An 18,992-nucleotide genomic window follows, 5' to 3' on the forward strand; every position below is an offset into this window, starting at 1 on the left:
TTCTGATGGGAGATTTTGGGTCCTGGCATTCATGTGAATGCTACTTGACGTGCTCCACCCACCCGAACACCATTGCAGACCAAGTAAACCCCCTTATGGTGATGGCACTTACCAATGGCAGTGCCTCGGACCATTCCTGAGCAGTTTTTGTGGTGTGGCATGATGCAGTGTCCTGTTGGGGGGCCAATGCTACTGGGGAGTGGCGCTGCCATGAGGGGGCTTACCTGGTCTGCACTGGTGTTTAGGTGGGTGGAGCGTGTCCGGTGGTGTAGGGGAAATACCTTTTTGAGAATGTTTGCACTCGTAATAAAGTTTGGGGCACCACCCTCCTAATGAGGGAAGCGACTAATTAAATTAATAACTCTGTAAACCAATTATTAATTCGTCAGCGCACTTATCAATAATGAATCAATCTCAATATCTGGGTTATGAATTCTCCATACAGTGATCTTAATTCCTGCTCAAAAGAAACATCCACAGACTTGGCACAAAATATTTATCTAAGGAATCCTAGATTAAGATAATTAAATCTCCCGGACTTTCCAGCAGAATGAAATCCGCTGGCGCACTGTGGAAGGAGGAGCAGTTGAGCCCGTGAAGTCTTGTGGATACCCCCACGTCCGTTCCCGTTACGCTGCAGAAAGCCTTTGGGTTTAGCACGAGAACCACTGTGGCAAGTGGCTGGCAGTTGCTGGGTTTGATGAATCTTTGGCTGAAGAGGCAGGTCGAAAAAGGCACTTGTCTACTTTGTTATAATTACTCGCTTATAATGGTGAAAACTATATCGCTGGCCGTTCGATATTGTTATTAAAGTTATTATAAACGCGCATTAAAATGTTGAAAAACTGGAGATAAAAACTTGAGGGATCCCAAGTGACTTTTACCTCCTTTTGGCTTAAGGATGGCTGAAAGAAGTTTTTGTCCAGTCGGGGTGATACAGGGGTGAGTCCTAAACATTTGACCCCCGGTGGTCTGGTTCAAGGGAAGTCCAGAGAGGCTGTTCCTCTACAGTGGCATCCATATGAATGTCAGAACCAAAGGTTTCCCAACAGAACATTGCGTTGTAACAAGATGATCACTGTTGTTCATGTCACCTGTCGGTGGTTCTAATGTTTTGGCTGATCAGTGTATATATAAATGTAGGCTATTGTAGTCGTAACTATCTAAACAGACCTCTGGAGCTTACAAGGTACGTACAAGGTGCCGCCTGCCACTCAGTTTTTAACACATACTGGCGGGACTGCCATCGGCAGCAATTTGGGGTTCAATATCTTGCTCATGGATGCTTTGACATGCAGATTGGAGGAGCTGGGGATCAAACCGCGGATCTCAGATAAGTGGACGACCCACTCCACCGCCCCAGTAAAGCTTTTGAATCAGGTTACATTTGTTAATAAGTTGTGAATAGTTCAACCACAGTTATTTTCCCTTCTCACACCATTTTTGGAGTTTTTAGGAGTCCTGAAGAGGCAACACTGCAAAAGGCCAGAAAATACATTTTTGTAAAGACAAAAGAATTTTATCTATCTTTAATATCTTGTTTATCATCTCAAAATTTCTTTATCTTGGGGGCTGGGAGCCACAGACCTGGAAGTAAAACTAACTTTTCAGTCAAATCTAGCTTGGTTTTAACTGTCTGCATGTCTTTTAACACCAAAACTGATGATAATATTAAAAACAGAAACAAGACATGTCTCTACTTACTGAAGAGAAGTTATCTGATTTCTTTGACTGATGAAGTTGATAAAATCCATGTTTGTCCATTTTTACCATCTCTCTGCAGATGAACCATCGTAAAGAAGTTTTTTTTAAGCCAAAAGTATATTTGTGAATATTATTGTGATTACACGTGTGACAAATAGAATGTAGGAAATTAAGTGTTTAATGCTCAAAATGGTTTGACAGAAGATCCAAAAAAACCCATTTCATATGTATGTGCCCCCCATGTTAAAATAAAACCTACATCTTTCCTTAATACTCAAAGTTCATAACAAGTTCTTAAGAGTTTATTTATTTTTACCCCAAAAGCAAATATTCAAAAATGCCATGAAGAAACAAGTGTCTCTTCTATGTATTGACTGTATGTGGATTTTTCACCACTAGATGGCAGCGTCAGTTCTTTCACACACAATCAGGGTCCATGATCCTTTTTTTCACACAGCCGTCCACATCAGAAGCACATCACACAGAGCAGGAATTAAAAAAGCAACAACAACGTAACAGAAAGTTCAGGGTGCAGGCCGATGATTTGTGGCGCTGTCCATGGCGTCAACTTCAGGTGCAGTCATTCGTTTTCATTCACATAATCTGGCTCACCTGTCACAGGAAGAAAGTGGATGAAAGTCAGAGGTGTTAGTGAAAGCTTTATTTAATAACTTGGCATGATAGCAGCTGCCTAAACCAAACTAGAATGTATTAAATTTAATATACAAAAGTCAAATATTCTGTCAGTGCCGCCTGCCACTGACAGTGAAGTTAGTTACAAAATGTTTTTGTATGTGATTGTGAGCTGCTGGCAGATGTTAAAACACCTAAACTTGTGGTTTTCTGGGCAGGTGGATGCCATCCAACATCTCATTCATGTTCTCATAGACAATGGTTGAAAGACTTAAGCTCCGTTTTCACCAAACCCTTTCAGTACAGTGCCTTTGGAACCAACAGTAACCCTTCAGACATGGTACCTAGACCCTCAGTCTGTTTAGTGTTTCCACCACAGACAGTCCTCTTAAATGTGGGCGGGGTTGTTGTCACTCACTGCTCCGTCCAGCACTCGCTGAATTTCCTCATCAGCGGTGACACAGATGGAAGTGTGCACCTGGTTTATCGTCCACAGCTCAGGTGATGAGGAAATACAGTGAGTGCTGGACGGAGCAGTGAGTGACAACCCTGCCCAAGCAGAATTATTTAAAAAAATATCTGTCCATTGGAATGGAAGGGGATCTGAGTGTCACCGGAAAATGGAATAATATTTAAATAGGAAAATACTGTTCAGATTTGTTTTTCTAATCAAACATTCACTTTATAATGTATTTTATTGACTATGTTTATAGAATATTTATAACAGGAGATTTTCAACAAACTGTTTTCTGGAGATGCTTCTAAAAATTCAGCGTATTTTTAGTCGTGATGACAAATACAATAGAAACTACAAAGGTAATGTGTTTTAAAACATCACTTTATTTATTGATAGGACATATGAGTTAACAATTTGAAAAACATAAATTATATGTTGTTTTTTTTTTGTTTAAAAAAAAAAGGAAAAATGTCTGTTAAGACCATTTATTGTCATTTTTACATGTAGGTGCATTCAGACAGAAAAACCCCCACATAATTAAGTGTCCTCATCCAAATGTAAAAAAAAAAAATTTTTAAATTGCTTTTGTTTTATGAGTGCATTTTGTGTGTGTGTGTGTGTGTGTGTGTGTGTTTGGAACATAACTGGGTTCTGAATGTGTAATCAGTTGAAAAAATAGCTGAATAACTTCCTGTCCTGATCTATTTATGGATTATTGGACTCAATCTTGCAGCTCTGTTTAGATAAATTCTGCCTGGTGGTTTACATCTGCTTGTGTAGGACACAAAAATTCTTCTATTCGAGCAGAATATTTTGTTTTTCCCCAAATACAGAAAAACACAAAACCAAAGAATACAGCTTTTGTTAATGTACTTAATGAATAAATATAATTCACGACACTCACTGTCTTCTTGCTGCTGCACAACTTGGTCCAGGAAGGCAGAGTTCTCGTAGTCGTCGTCATCTGTTTGAGTCAAAATTTAGCATCTGGTCATTTTATATTTAATTTCTTAAATTACAGTATTGGTGTTACGATGCAGTCAGTAAACATACCATCTTTTAACAGCAATGATTGGATGATATTTGCATAGACACCTGGATTCTGATCAGCTTCTGTAAGAACAGTTGGCGACAAACATATTTTCAGTTTGTCTTTTTTTTTTTTTTTTTTTATGTGACACAGCAGTTTGGAGGATTTAGTGCAGATTGTACCTGTTACTCCTTTTTGAGTCTGTGCATTTTCATTTTCATACACTGAGAGCGGGAGTGGATCTCTGTTGTAAAACAACACACAAATATGTTTTATAATGTTTTAGGTTTTATATTTATATTTTCTAATGAGAAAATGTTTAAAAACAGCTGAAATACGTACACATATGTATGTTCTGGACTTCCTGTTTGAGCTGCAGCAACAGATTGATGATGAATATATATGAAGGTTACAAACACTCCAAAACAATTCATATATCTTGTGTATTACATGTGTAAACTTACCTTCTGAGATATTCTGATAGTCATCGTCTGCAGCTGTTACACATAGAGGAGTAAATTTAAACCTCTCGCATGTGCAAAATAAGAGTGTTTAAATGTTTGACATTAAATTCAGCACAAAAACACAATGATCTTACCCGTTGAAAAGTTGTCAGGTTCCTCTCGAGATTCACTGAAAAACAAATTAAACAGTAGTTTAATGTAAAGTCAAATCTTTGGGTTATTTTTGGATCATGTGTCATGTTTTAAATCCCCCACAGAGAAGCAGCACCTCAGTTGATGATAAAGCACTTGGCGAATGGATACACTCTTGTTTGTAAAGAAATAGTTCTGCAGCTAAAACAACAAAATGTTGATTTCTGTTTGTTTACGAATTAAACAAAATAAATAAGTTGTGTCATTAGTGAGATTCTGAGTAGACGTTTTTATGTGTCTGCACCGGCAATAGCGGAGGCTGGAGGCCTTGGGGTTGTCTGTTCGTCTCATTGTTGTGAAAGGAATATGTCAAAAACACTTTTAGGGAATTTGGCACAAACGTCCACTTGGACTCAACAAACTGATTCGATTTTGGCCATCAAAGGTCAAGGTCACTGTGACGTTGTTTGTTTCATTCACGTGAACACAATATCTCAAGAATGTCTTTAGGGAATTTTTCTTAATTTTGACACAAACATCCTCTTGGATTGAACAATTAACTGGTTAGATTTTTGTGGTCAAAGGTCAATTTAACCTTGCATCCATCTCAATCTCGTGCATGCGATGGGGATTTCTTCAAATTTGGCACAAATGTCCACTTAGACTCAGGGATGAACTGATTAGAATTTTGTTGTCAAAGGTCACTGTGACTTTGTTTCCATCTTATTCTTGTCAATGTGATATTTCAAGAATACCTTGAGGGAATTTCTTCAAATTTTTCTTCACAAACGTCCACTTGGACTCAACAACAAAGTCATTAGATTTTGGTGGACAAAGGTTAAGGTCAATGTGCGCTATCTCAAGAAGGCCTCAAAGGGAGTTTCCTCAAATTTGAGATTTTTGTGATCAAAAGTCAGGGTTGCTGCATTCTCTGAACCCATCGGCTGTATTCGGCGTCTGACTTCCGGCAGACGGCGATATAGCCTCTGGGGGCAGACACCCGATTTTTTGGCATTCCGGTTTGATTTGGGCGGAGGAGGTGAATTTCCGTTTCCGACTTCCGTTTATATATAACTAAATATGCTGAACCACTGCGATGGATTCAGAGTTTGCAGTGACGCCAATTATGTTCCGCCTCGTTAGTTCAACGCACGGACCGTTTATCCTGGCAACAACTGCAGCTGGCTCAAACTTGATTGGTCAATATCAAGCGGACTACAAACAGCCTACAACCGGAAACCAAGGCTCTTCCACTCTTCTTCTGGAGACAAGACCTCTGGGGTTTGCCTACAGACTCTACATGTAGATGTCTGTATATAGAGACTAGGGTCGCTGTGACATTGCTTCTGTCTTATTCTTGTGAATGCAATATCTTGAGAACACTTAGAGGAAATTTCTTCAAATTTAGTACAAATGCTAACTTGGATTTAACAACAAATTGATTTGATTTTGGTGGTCAAAGGTCAAGATCAATGGGACCTTGTGTCCATCTCACTCTTGGTGAACGCAATATTTCAAGAATACATTGAGGTGTCAAATTTAACACAAACGTTCACTTGGATTCAACAAGCTGGTCAAATTTTAGTGGTCAAAGGTCACTGTCACCTCGTTTGTCTCATTCTCGTGAACACTATCTCAAGATGTCATTAGGGAATTTCCTCAAATTTGGCAGAAACGTCCTCTTGGACTCGGGGAAGAACTGATTACAATTTGGTTGTCAAAGGTCAAGGTTAGTGTGACCCCATATCCATCTCATTCTTGTGAACATGATATCTCAAGAACACCCTGAGGGAATTTCTTCAGGTTTTGCTCAAACATCCACTTGGACTCAACAACAAAGTCATTAGATTTTGGTGGACAAAGGTCAAGGTCAATGTGACCTTGTGTCCGTCTCATTCTTGTGAATCCGATATCTCAAGAAGGCCTCAAAGGGAGTTTCCTCAAATTTGGCAAGAACATCCATTTGGACTCAGCGATTAGATTTTGTCACTATGACCTTGTTTGTCTGCAAAAACACTTTTCTGGCCATTACTCAACGTCATATCTCAGGAACAGAAGGGGAGACATTTGGTCAGATACTGAATTGGTGACTCAAACCTTGAAAATGTGCTGAGTGTATATATCTTCTGTGTGTGTGTAGCATCCATGTTTTCAGACATGGGCGTTAACTGTAAGTGCAATTTGACAGATTAGCGATCAACTGCATGGTAATAATTCTAGTTTTACCATTGGACAGAGCCTCGCTAGCTGTTTCCCCCTGCTCCCAGTCTTTATGCTATTCCCCAACTGAAAAAGAAACAGTAGTTTGCTAAAACACATCAGATCTAGTTCACACTGCAGTTAGAGAATGAATGAACATTATTATAAGGTGTACCACAGATTGAACCAGATCAGTGTGTATCAGTGTGTTGCTGTGATAAAATGAGATTGTGTCAGATTATACGTACACCGTAGTTGGGGTGATCTGATTGGCTCTGGTGACTGAAAAATAAAACAGCAAAAAAAAGTGTCAAAGGTAATACAAAAAAAAATACAGAGGTGGAAGAAGTATTCAGACGTAAAGTATTTTACTGAAGTAAAAGTTAGAACACACATTGTGAAAATAATCCACTACAAGTAACAGTCCTGCATTCAAAACCTTAACTAAGTATAACAAGCAAAAGTACAGTCTTTACCTCAGAGATGTAGTGGAGAAGAAATATAAAGTTGCATAAAATGAAAAAACTCAAAGTACAAGTACTTGAATTTGTACTTAAATACAGTACTTGTGTAAATACATTCCAACACTAGTGAAATGTGTCAATTAAAAGTGAATAATGAATAGAAACAAACTGCTCACTTGTCGTTACAACAGTTGCAGCATCTGATTAACTTTACCTGTTTTTGAACGAGTCACAGCAAACATGCTTCCCCCACGCTGGCTGTCAAGATAATATTTTCATCGAGTCAACATTTTGATAAAGTAATTAAAACATCTGCCTCGAATCCAGTTCCAAAAAAAGTTAGGATGCTGTGTAAAACATAAATAAAAGCTGAAAAGCGGATGAAGATGGATGTTTTTATTAATGAGTTACACAGTCTCCCATTTTTTGGGAATTGGTGTTATATTAAATCTTTAATTAAACAAGACTTACAGCAAAAAACTGAACATATGTGAGACTGATATAATGAGGCTAATGCTAAAATGAAGATAGGTCTTACTAGGGCTGCCCCCTGATAGTCAACCAAATGTGAGTCAACCAGACAGACAGACAGACAGTTTGGGGTCATCATGTCACAGTGTGTCTTTATTTTCTCCTGGGAATACAAATAGAAAACCAATAGAAACAATGCTGTGATCTAATGTGGAACAAATACTCAACACTCACAAGGTCTGTGGGTCGTATATTTGGTTCTCCTCATGTATGACCTCTGCAGGAAACAAAAAGCAGAGAGATGGTCGTTTACGATGCTGTTTTTAATATTTGACACTTTGTGCTTGTGAAAACAGACATTTGTGCAAAACTCTAAAGACTCCTCTGCTCGCTCTGTTCTCCTGTCTTTAGCATCTGGACCTGAACGCAGCACAGTCAGTGCCAGCCATATAGCACACTTCCACTCATCCACTCGCTGCACTACTGATAACACACACACAGGACCCACTAAAAAAAATAAAAAGTTTAGTGTGAAAAAAGCCTCCGCAAAATGTGCCTGCAAAAAGTCAACCAGCCAAAAACAAGCCCACATTTGACTCAGAGCGAGTTCTTCTTCTTCTCTGGGACAGAAACACACTTACTGGATTTCTTTTTACATCTCAGGCAGAGGACGGACATCAGACTCAGTGACAACACCGACGCAGCTGTCAGGACTGCAGCCAGAACGCTGGAGTTTCCTATCATACCTGAAACACACACAGAGACACAAAGCTTTGACTTCAGAGCAGAGCAGCACGCTGCATTTATGGGTCCACGGGTCGTCACTGTTTTTCAGTTAGCAGCCCACAGGATGTGGTCGGCCTAAACAAAACTGAAACCTGGTTTCCCGTTTATATACAAAACTCACACCCAGAACACTGAAGATGCATCACAGACCTCCAGACGCATCACAGACCACCAGACACATCACAGACCACCACACACATCACAGACCACCACACACATCACAGACCACCACACACATCACAGACCTCCAGACACATCACAGACCACCAGACACATCACAGACCTCCAGACGCATCACAGACCACCAGACGCATCACAGACCTCCAGACGCATCACAGACCACCAGACACATCACAGACCACCAGACACATCACAGACCTCCAGACGCATCACAGACCACCAGACGCATCACAGACCTCCAGACACATCACAGACCTCCAGACACATCACAGACCACCAGACACATCACAGACCTCCAGACGCATCACAGACCACCAGACGCATCACAGACCTCCAGACACATCACAGACCACCAGACACATCACAGACCTCCAGACGCATCACAGACCTCCAGACACATCACAGACCACCAGACACATAACAGACCACCAGACACATCACAGACCACCAGACACATAACAGACCTCCAGACACATCACAGACCACCAGACACATCACAGACCACCAGACACATCACAGACCTCCAGACACATCACAGACCTCCAGACGCATCACAGACCACCAGACACATAACAGACCTCCAGACACATCACAGACCTCCAGACGCATCACAGACCACCAGACGCATCACAGACCTTCAGACGCATCACAGACCTCCAGACGCATCACAGACCACCACACACATCACAGACCACCAGACGCATCACAGACCACCAGACACATCACAGACCACCAGACGCATCACAGACCACCACACACATCACAGACCACCAGACACATCACAGACCTCCACACTCATCACAGACCACCAGGCACATCACAGACCACCAGAGACAAATATTGTAGAGTTCATACTGACAGTACTTTATACTGATGAGAGGTTTGAATGTTGGAACTTTATTTGTACTGAAGTTTATTCACAGTTAATGCAGTAAAAGATCTGAATCCAGGGGTGGGACCAAGTCATTGTTTAACAAGTCAGTCTTCACAGGGAAGTCTCAAGTCTTTCCACAAGTCCCAAATCAAGTCCTAATTCAGTCCCAAGCCAAGACTAACAAGTCCAAAGTCAACTCTGAAGTAAGGACTGACAAGTCCCAAGTCAAATCCCTAGTCAAATCCCAAGTCAAGACTAGTAAGTCACAAATCAAGACCCAAGTCAAGACTAACAAGATACAAGTCAGGTTGCACGCCAAGACTAACAAGTCCCCAAATTAAGACTAACAACTCCCAAGTCAGGCCTAGTAAGTCCTAAATCAAGTCCCAAGTCAAGACTAATAAATCCCAAATCAAGATTAACAAGTGACAATTCAAGACTAACAAGTCCCCAAGTCAAGACTAACAAGTCCCAAGGTAAGTCCAAAGTCAAGACTAACAAGTCCCAAATCAAGACTAACAAGTCCAAAGTCAAATCCGAAGTAAGGACTAACAAGTCCCATGTCAAATCCCAAGTCAAGACTAGTAAATCCCAAGTCAAGTCCCAAGTCAAGACTAACAATCCCAAGTCAAGTCCCACACCAAAACTAACAAGTCAGCAAGTGAAGACTAATAAGTCCCCAGTCAAGACCAGTAAGTCCTAAGTCAAGTCCAAAGTCCTAAACTTAAAGTTTCGAGTCCTATACAAGTGCTGATGCGCTCCTCACCAAAGATTATGCCACTTTAATAACAGCGTTAATATATTAAATTTAATTCAAAAAATTCTTTTTAAAAATGTTGTAAAGTTACTTAGCTGTTAAACTAACGTTAGCTAAGCATTAGCTTGCTAACTACTTTAATTTTATCCTCAGTTTTGATTCTATGTGACACTTCAAATGTCGAGTGAAGTTGATTTGTGTCACAATCAAACATCAAATACACTTTGTAATCTTTGGGTTTGTTGGAAGGTGTCAAGTATTTTCAAGTCAGAAGACTTAAGTCTGAGTGAAGTCACAAGTCACTGGTGTTAAAGTCCAAGTCAAATTGCAAGTCTTTTTAAAATTATGACAGGGCGAGCTAAAGTCATCAAATTCACGACTTGACTCTGTCTTAGTCCGAGTCATGTGACACGAGTCCACACCTCATCTAAATACTTCTTCCACCAGCACAAAGATCCAAAGATAGTGAAATATTTAAGACGTGAAACTCAGGGATTTAAATGAACTTCACAAACAGTCACAACTTTAATACAGTCATAAATATCTGTAGATATCTACAGCGCTGGGTCGGTTATAGAGTCGTCTTTTAAATAAAGAGTGATAAACGTTCGCACCTTCTCAGGCCCGAGAGCTGTGTTTCTAAAGTGATACGGCTGTTAATCATAGAACATTGTCATGTCTCACCCACAACAGCTCCTCTCAGGCAAGCTGCTCGGTCAGCAGGTCTTTGAAGATGCTTCATGTCCCCAAAATAAACAGCAAATTAGTCCTATGTTATAGAGAAGACAGAAATGTGTTGTCTGTCTCTGATCCTCCATCTGATGTGTTTGATATAATTATGACAAAGATTAATAGATAAAAAATGTTTAGTAAAATAAATTATCACACCAGCTTTGAAGCAAACAATTAATGTACTCGTACTCGTCGTCCTCCGCTTATCCGAGTCCAGGTCGCGGGGGCAGCAGCCTCAGCAAAGAAGCCCAGACAGTCCTCTCACTGGCCACTTCCGTCAGCTCTTCCGAGGGAACCCCGAGGCATTCCCAGGCCAGCCCGGCGATGTAATCCCTCCAGTGTGTCCTGGGGCGGCCCCGAGGTCTCCTCCCGGTTGGACATGCCCAAAACACCTCCCAAGGGAGACGTCCAGAAGGCATCATTACCAGATGCCCGAACCACCTCAACTGGCTCCTCTCGATGTGGAGGAGCAGCGGCTCTACTCCGAGTCCCTCCCGGATGTCCGAGCTCCTCATCCTATCTCTAAGGCTGAGCCCAGACACCCTGCGGAGGAAACTCATTTCGGCCACTTGCACTCACGATCTCATTCTTTCGGTCACTACCCAGAGCGCGTGACCATAGTAGGTGAGGGTTGAAATGTAGATCGACCGGTAAATCGAGAGCTTCGCTTACTGGCTAAGCTCCCTTTTCACCACAACGGACCAGTTAAGCACCTGCATCACTGCTGATGCCGCCCCAATCCGCCTGTCAATCTCCTGCTCCATCCTACCCTCACTCGTGAACAAGATCCCGAGATATTTAAACTCCGGCTGAGGACCATGGCCTCAGATTTGGAGGTGCTTATTCTCATCCCAGCCGCTTCAAACTCGGCTGGGAACCGTCCCAGCAAGAGCTGGAGGTCACTGTTTGATGGAGCTAGGAGGACCATGTCACCCGCAAAAAGCAGGGACGAGATCCTCCCGTCACCGAACCTGACACCCTCCACCACTCGGCTGCGCCTAGAAATTCTGTCCATGAAAGTTATGAACAGAACCAGTGACAAAGGGCAGCCCTGGCGGAGTCCAACTCTCACCAGGAACAGGTCCAACTTACTGCCAGCCACGCGAACCAGACTTGCGCTCCTTCGGACTGGATTGCCCTTAGCAAGGGGCCACCAACCCCATACTGCAGCTGCAGGTCAACAGTCAAAGTACTGCACATTTTATTAACTTTATGAACTTTATTTATCAGAGAAAAAGGTGAGCACACATTAGCAGGTGCTGGGCTTGCGGCCTGTCTGCAATGTGCCAAAAAGCATCAGAGAAACACTGATTTTTAATGCGAAACTGCTTTATTCAGTGTTTTTACTGGTTTTAATCACCTGGTCTGTTTGTTTTGGAGAGGAAGAGACCTTTGTGGATAATTTGGCTACAGGTAAAAACCTCCTGGAGATCTGGGTCTTAAGTTAGCAGAGATACAAGGTGAGCACATATTAGCATGTGCTGGGCTAGCGGCCTGTCTGCAATGTGCCAAACATCATTGGAGAAACACTGATTACTTAATGTGATGCTTTATTCTGCATTTTTCTGTTTGTTTTAGAGAGGAAGAGACCTCTGTGGATAATTCAGCTCCAGGTAAAAAACCTCCTGGGTGTCTGTAACTTTAATTATCAGAGAAAAAAGGTGAGCACACAATAGCAAGTAGCTACTAAGCTAATGGTCCATCTCCAACATGCCAAACAGTGTTGGAGAAACACTGATTATAATGTGAAATTGCTTTATTTAGTGTTTTTACCAATTTAAGTCTCTTGATCTGTTTGTTTTAGAGAGGAAGAGATGGATAAGGATAAATGGATAAATCCTCCTGGAGAGAAAAAAGGTGACCACAGATTAGCAGGTACTAGGCTCGAGGCCTGTCTCCAACATGCCAAACACAGCAGTGAAATGGCTTTATTCAGTGTTTTTACTGGTTTTAGTCACCTGATCTGTTTGTTTTTGAAAGGAAGAGACCTCTGCCAGTAATTCGGCAGAGGTCCCTCTGTAAGGGTTCACACCTACACAGAGCTTAAAGCCTGTGACCCCGCACCAGTCCTGGGAACTGAAGAAGCCTCTTGGGTGAGAGTGAAAACATCTTCAAGAAACTCAAGCAAGTCCAATTGTCCATGATATAGTGCTAAAAATTTGGAGTTGAAGAAGTTGGAATTGCGCGAAAAGTGGGAATTGGGTACATTTAGTCTGAATGTATTTAAAATGTTGAATGATATCAGTAAAAAAGATATGGAATATTATGATTATTATTATTGTTATCATAATTGCTGATCCCTCCACATCAGTAGATTGCTTAATATCCTAGTATGTATGTAATACACTCTCTATGGTTTATAACATCATAAAACTCCACTTCAGAAAATCTGAACTATCTTTATCTTTCTTTAAAACTGTTGTTGTGGAAGATCTGTGTGGTTTTAGTTGCTGGCCTACGTATGGGGTCGTGGTCTTACTGGAAAGTACTGTAAATGTTTCCACAGGCGGAGCTCCCTCTGTGTCAAATTTTCCTTTGTGAATTCTTTGTTGTATTCGCTCTCTGCCGTCATGAGGCGTTCAGGTGCTGCTGCAGAGAGACGTGGCTTCATGTAGGGGAGGCTTCGCTTCTGCTGACTTTTTACATGACACCTTTGTGATATGTACACCCTAAAAATACTGGGTCAAGTTACTAACCCAGTTTCAGGGTGTTGGCTTTAGGTTGTTTTCTGATGCAGAACAAATAATGACTCAAACATTAGTTCATAGCTGACCTTGTTCACTTCAAACACAGGAGGATGGTTTGTTTTTAAACTAGATTTAAAATAACACAATTTTTGGGTGTAATTAGCGACCCAGTGGTTTTTATAATTATGGTTACCATGTAAACTTTACCCAGTTTGGGTCAGTGCATTTACGTCAAAGCCAAAAGGGAGCCAGTGGAGAGGGGCTAAAGAGGAGCCGCAGGTCGCTGACCTCTGGTTTTAACAAAAACTGAACACTTCATAAAGGTAAGATTTATTGCAAGACTTTTGTGTCAAACTGCATTAATTTTAGCCATAAACTGTTTAGTAAAATTTTAGTTGCAGCTGAGCAGCAGTGTTTATAAAACATGAGTCATATTTATGTTTTTAATACAACTGTGATATGTTTTATTTTTATTTACTGAAAATTCCCCAACCTGCCTACACATTGACTCAGTATACACTTAAGCATCATTACATTACATCTCTCTCTCTCTCTTTTTTTGAGTTTTTATTCTTTAAATCTTATTTTTGATTTTATTCTAAATGTTACTCTTTATTGCATAATACCTTCAAGAGTGTGCCTCCCTATGTCGCTGCGCCTGTTGAACGACCATGTCACAAAGAAACCTTTGAATGTTGAATCATAATGTGCCTATAACTCTTAATTTATCCCCTTAAATATTAAGCGCTCTTTAAGGCCTCTTGTACCTAAACCATTTTATGTGTTGTAATTTAAACATTAGCCTAATTATACTTTAACTTTAGAACACATCGTTGTTTATTGAATGAGGACGTTGGATGGCAGTTGTTGGCAGTGAGAGGAGAACAACACTATATACTATTCCTTTACTAAGCACTTCTTGGCAAACTACCTGAGTACCTTAAAAATTAAATTAAAGGTCTCATCCCAGTTAAACAACCAGTCCCTTTTACTAGCCCAATGTGGCAGCAAATTTTAACAAATAAAGACCTGTCTCAATAAGAGGCCTGTTCTGGTTGCCAAGCAGTTCATTTTTATAGAAGTTCTTTGGATGTGTAAAACCAGACTGTTGGCTCCCCACTAGAGCTAACGCTAGTTAGCTGTATAGATCGCATATACAAATATGAATGTTTAAACTTTTGTCAGTACAGACATGCTACACATCGTTAGCTCGGTTAGATTCCCAATAATTCAGTCATTCAGGTCACTTTATTAAAACCATGAGCACCAAAGAATAGTTGATTCAGATTTACTGACCTGGGAAACAAAAGAGGGACGGAAAAAAAAAAAAAAAAAAAAGGTGACTGCCAACGTTACCTCTGAAGCGGACGTAAATCAGAATATGTGTCCATACGTCAATGACCTAGTAAGTTATTCATATTCCTTTAGTCTGTAAGAGTCCTCTGATCAAAAGAGTCAAAAGGGTTTTTCATAAATATTAATCCAAGTTCTGAGTATATTGTTTAAACAGGATAAAGTGATGTTGTGTCATTATGCCTAGGGCCATAACTCTCTCTCTGATGCTCTGTCTGTTGGAGCTAGATCAAATGAATAAATCATAATTAATGTTATTTGAAGCCAGATTTTTATACAAGTGACAGTCACACTAGTTTCAATAAACAATGTGATCGTATTTTCCCATCTTTGTTGAGCAACAGTCTTGTGTAAAAGTAATTAAAGGCCTGTCCCAAATAAGTGTTTGCTCTTGATGGGAATTAGTTTGAATTGTTGGGTCTCTGTAAATTAAAATAGTTATTTAGTTTTTAACATTTCCCGCTCACACCAGACAACATTCATCAGGAGTCTCATTTATAAAACAATGGCCAAAAATGGTGTGCGCTAAAAAATATTTAACAATTTCTACATCAGACTTCCATCTGTGTCACTCATTTCCTGTCTCCAAAATGTTCAGAAGCATGGGTCGAAGTTTCTACCATCAAGTCTGTTTTTATAGATCACAACTTTTGCTTTGGAAGTGCCATGCGCCTCTTTCAGGCCTCATTTTGTAAGCAATGTTTATAAATGAGACCCCAGCTCTTAAACTGTCCTGAGATAAAAAAAAAAATAATAATGATTTGGTGCAGTATATAAAAATGAACTTGACCTGAAATGTATTCATGAAGCAGCAGAATGGCCTCTTTCATAGTGTGATATCCCTGGACTGTTTACTAATAAATCAATTAAGAAGCATATTAATGCTTTTCTAATGTTTGAGCCAGCTGAGTGCGTGGAAAAAGTGATCTATAATAACAATTAATCTATAACAAGTCAATATCTTTTAATGAGCGGAGTGGAGCTCATTTAAACTACTTTACACTGTTGGGTATTTTGATATATTAAATTTACAAAACATATCAGTAAACATGCTTTGTTATCATATTTCAAAACTTCATCTAATGTTTAATACTCAGTAACCAACGCTGTCAGGTAAATGTAGCAGTAAAAAGACACAGACAATAGAATTCTCATAAACAGGTTGTGCGATGGCGTTGGTATATCAAGCAAAGCATTGGACTGGTTTGCTTCACGTCTCAGGAGTTTCTCCATCTCTATTGGTGACATTGTATCTGATTCCTCTCTATTGTCTTGTGGTGTCCCACAGGGCTCAGTTCTTGGGCCTCTGTTATTCTCTCTATATTTGCTGCCATTGGGACAAATAACAAACAGATATAACATAGCTCCACTTCTCGTTCACACCCAGTGAGCCTTTCATGTTATTTAGACTCCTTGACTGCCTCGGTGCGATTAAGGTCTGGGCCGCTGACAGTTTTTTACAGCTCAATGCTGGTAAGATGGAGGTTCTAGTAGATGCTCCAGAAAAGGTCGTCCCTCTCATTGTGCAAAGTACTGAGCCTCTTTTCTCTGCTGTTCACTCAAACCTGAGTAATCTGGGGGTAACATTTGATCAGTCAACATCCTTCAACACCCACGTGAAGCACCTGACTGAATCTTTTTTTTTTTCCATTTGAGAAATATAAGTAAACTGAGATTTGTTGTTTCAGCTGCTGAACTGGAAATGATTATACATGACTTTATCTCAACTTGCATTGACTACTGTACTGCACCTTTCTCCTCATTGAGTATGTCTGCTCCTGCTCGACTGCAAGCAATCCAGAACGCTGCTGCAAGACTACTATCATATTACCCCTAAACTAAAATCCCTTCACTGTCTTCCTGTTGAGTTCAGGATCCAGTTCAAAATTCTCATTCCTATGTACAGAGCATTACACAGTCAGGCTCCCTCTGAGGTGGCTGAACTACTTCACCCGCACTCTTCAGTTCAATCTAGTACGCTAAATTTGTTGTCTGTCCTTCTCACTCGCCGTAAGACCCATGGTGATCGAGCCTTTGCAGCCGTAGCGCCTAAATATTGGAATGCTTTGCCTGATCCCTTACCGTCTGCTGACTTTAGACGGGCGTTATTTTTTGTTTGTATTGTTGTTGTTTTTTTCCTGTGTGCAAAGAGTTTGCTAGTTGTGCACTATTACCAACGTGGCTCTCGTAGTCACTTTGTCCTTGTGTTTTCTGTCTTGTTGTAAAATGCCCTTGTGAAGCTCTTTGTGACCTTTGTCTGTGAAAAGTGCAGTTTAAATATATTTTACTTACTTTTACTTTTACTTTTACTTAAAAAGTACAATATTATGCTCTGAAATTCAGTACTTGTTTAAAGCACTTCAAAACAGATTTTAGTACAGTGCTTGAGTAAATGTATTTAGCAACTTTCCTTCTCTTATTTTTGGGGAAATCATGACTCAAGTAAAATATTTCATGTCCGTGGATCCACGAAGAAAAAATGTTGCACCTTTTACAAAAACTCTCAGTAGTGTGGTCACAAATGTCAAAGTTATTAATCTCTTTTAAAGTCGTCCCTGTGTCCTTTTTAATTACACTTAATTTTCTCCTTCCCCAGACCTGCAGGACTGAAGATCAGAACTATGAGTTCTACTTTCAGTCCAACACAAACACACACATTCAGAATAATAAAATCACCGACTGGAGCTAAACAGAAGATTTCTTTTCTGATATATTTGCTGTGTTTTACCTTCAGTGTTGCGGCTGTCTTCATTCTTCAGACAGTAGAAGCAGCACAAGCTGTGCTTCCTCTTTCAACACCACATCCGTCACACTTGGGGCCGAGAGGACCTCCCTAAAGAGCACATCTACAATCTGAGTGGTTTGAAGTGGACACGAAAACATGGCTCAGATTCAACTTAGTGTACTGTTTGGTATTTTCATTTCATTTAATTCAAACTGCTTATTGAGGATTTTAAAGGGCCCACTGTTCATTTTCAGATGTTGTTACATGAACAGTCGTGGAAGAAGTAAAAGTAGAAATACTGCTCTGTAAAATACTCTGTTACAAGTAAAAATACAAAAAGTATTAACAGTAAAATATAGGCTACTTAAACTATTAAAGTACAGAGATGCTTTAAGTTTTTAATGTACAACTTTTAGAGGTGGAGCACATTTTAACAACTTTGTGTATTGTTATATAATTTTATATGTGGCGCAGTAACAGATTTTACGAATTCACCTTTTGTTCGTAAAATCTTTATCTGTAAAATAACTACTGCTGATAAATGTAGTGGAGTAAAATATACAATAGTTGCCTCTGACATATAGTGGAGTAGAAGTATAAAGTAGAAGGACATTAAAACACTCAAGTAAAAGTACCTCAAAATTGTACTTAAGTGCAGTACTGGAGTAAATGTACATAGTTACTTTCTACCCCTGGTTATGTGTCACTATTCAGCCAGAACACAGTAACTAGCTAGTTTACATATTTGGTCAAAATTAAGTAAAGTCTGACCTGTGATATCTGCCCTTTTAAAAAAAAACCATAGACATGTATATTATTGTAAAATAACAGTATAAAAACCAAACTGCACTCTGGTTAAGTGGAGTAGTAGCTGGTGAGACAGATTTATATTAAAGCCAATTAACCCACAAAAACTGCACAATCAAATCAAATTTAAAAAATCAAATCAAAATCAAACCTACAAAAGTTCAAGGGGCAATAATAACTTTATTTTTAAAGGCAAAAGTCAAACAGTCGTACCAACACAGACGTGAGACAAAACTGGGGTAAAGTTGGTTACCATTAAAACAAGATGAAAGAAAGGAGGGCAAAATGCAAGACGAAAAATGTCAACATAAATGAATACAAAAATAAATAAAAGTAAAAACATAACAAAATAATACAAAATAAAATAAAATAATGAAATTAAAAATAATAAAAATTAATAGTTACATCCCACCAGTAAGAATTTTAAATTGCACTTCCTTAAAATTGGCCATTATGAAATAACTCTAAGCACTTATTAGATCAGATTTATGATTTACATATAAATGTAAATCATATAAATAACAAATCCATTATTTA

At 39.7% G+C, this 18,992-nt stretch overlaps 1 protein-coding gene across 2 annotated transcripts; it reads right to left on the minus strand.

Moving 5' to 3' along the window:
• Positions 1-1,984: 1,984 nt before the first annotated feature.
• On the minus strand, positions 1,985-17,755 carry LOC117272424 (uncharacterized). 2 transcript variants are annotated; one of them, XM_078172271.1, is made up of 12 exons: positions 17,652-17,755; positions 8,196-8,300; positions 7,789-7,831; positions 7,298-7,341; positions 6,868-6,901; positions 4,423-4,457; positions 4,289-4,321; positions 4,167-4,197; positions 4,007-4,068; positions 3,848-3,907; positions 3,699-3,758; positions 1,985-2,316 (listed from the first exon to the last, which is right to left on the minus strand). In XM_078172271.1, exons 2-12 carry the CDS (start codon positions 8,296-8,298, stop codon positions 2,285-2,287), a joined length of 537 nt encoding a protein of 178 aa, XP_078028397.1. In that variant the 5' UTR covers positions 8,299-8,300; positions 17,652-17,755; the 3' UTR covers positions 1,985-2,284. The 2 variants fall into 2 exon arrangements, with proteins under 2 accessions (XP_078028397.1, XP_033507245.1); XM_033651354.2 differs by lacking the exon at positions 17,652-17,755 and adding an exon at positions 10,836-10,934.
• Between the last annotated feature and the right edge of the window lie 1,237 nt (positions 17,756-18,992).

Source organism: Epinephelus lanceolatus, chromosome 11, assembly GCF_041903045.1.
Source record: "Epinephelus lanceolatus isolate andai-2023 chromosome 11, ASM4190304v1, whole genome shotgun sequence".
NCBI lineage: Eukaryota > Metazoa > Chordata > Actinopteri > Perciformes > Serranidae > Epinephelus > Epinephelus lanceolatus.

What these genes read in the sequence shown, in the direction of transcription:
- LOC117272424 (XM_033651354.2), bottom strand. Translation starts at nt 10,893, where the DNA reads ATGAAGCATCTTCAAAGACCTGCTGACCGAGCAGCTTGCCTGAGAGGA. An exon ending in GACTCAAAAAGGAGTAACAG is followed by an intron (nt 3,908 to 4,006) that starts GTACAATCTGCA and finishes CTGTTCTTACAG; the next exon opens with AAGCTGATCAGAATCCAGGT. An exon ending in TGTGCAGCAGCAAGAAGACA is followed by an intron (nt 2,317 to 3,698) that starts GTGAGTGTCGTG and finishes TTCCTGTGACAG; the next exon opens with GTGAGCCAGATTATGTGAAT.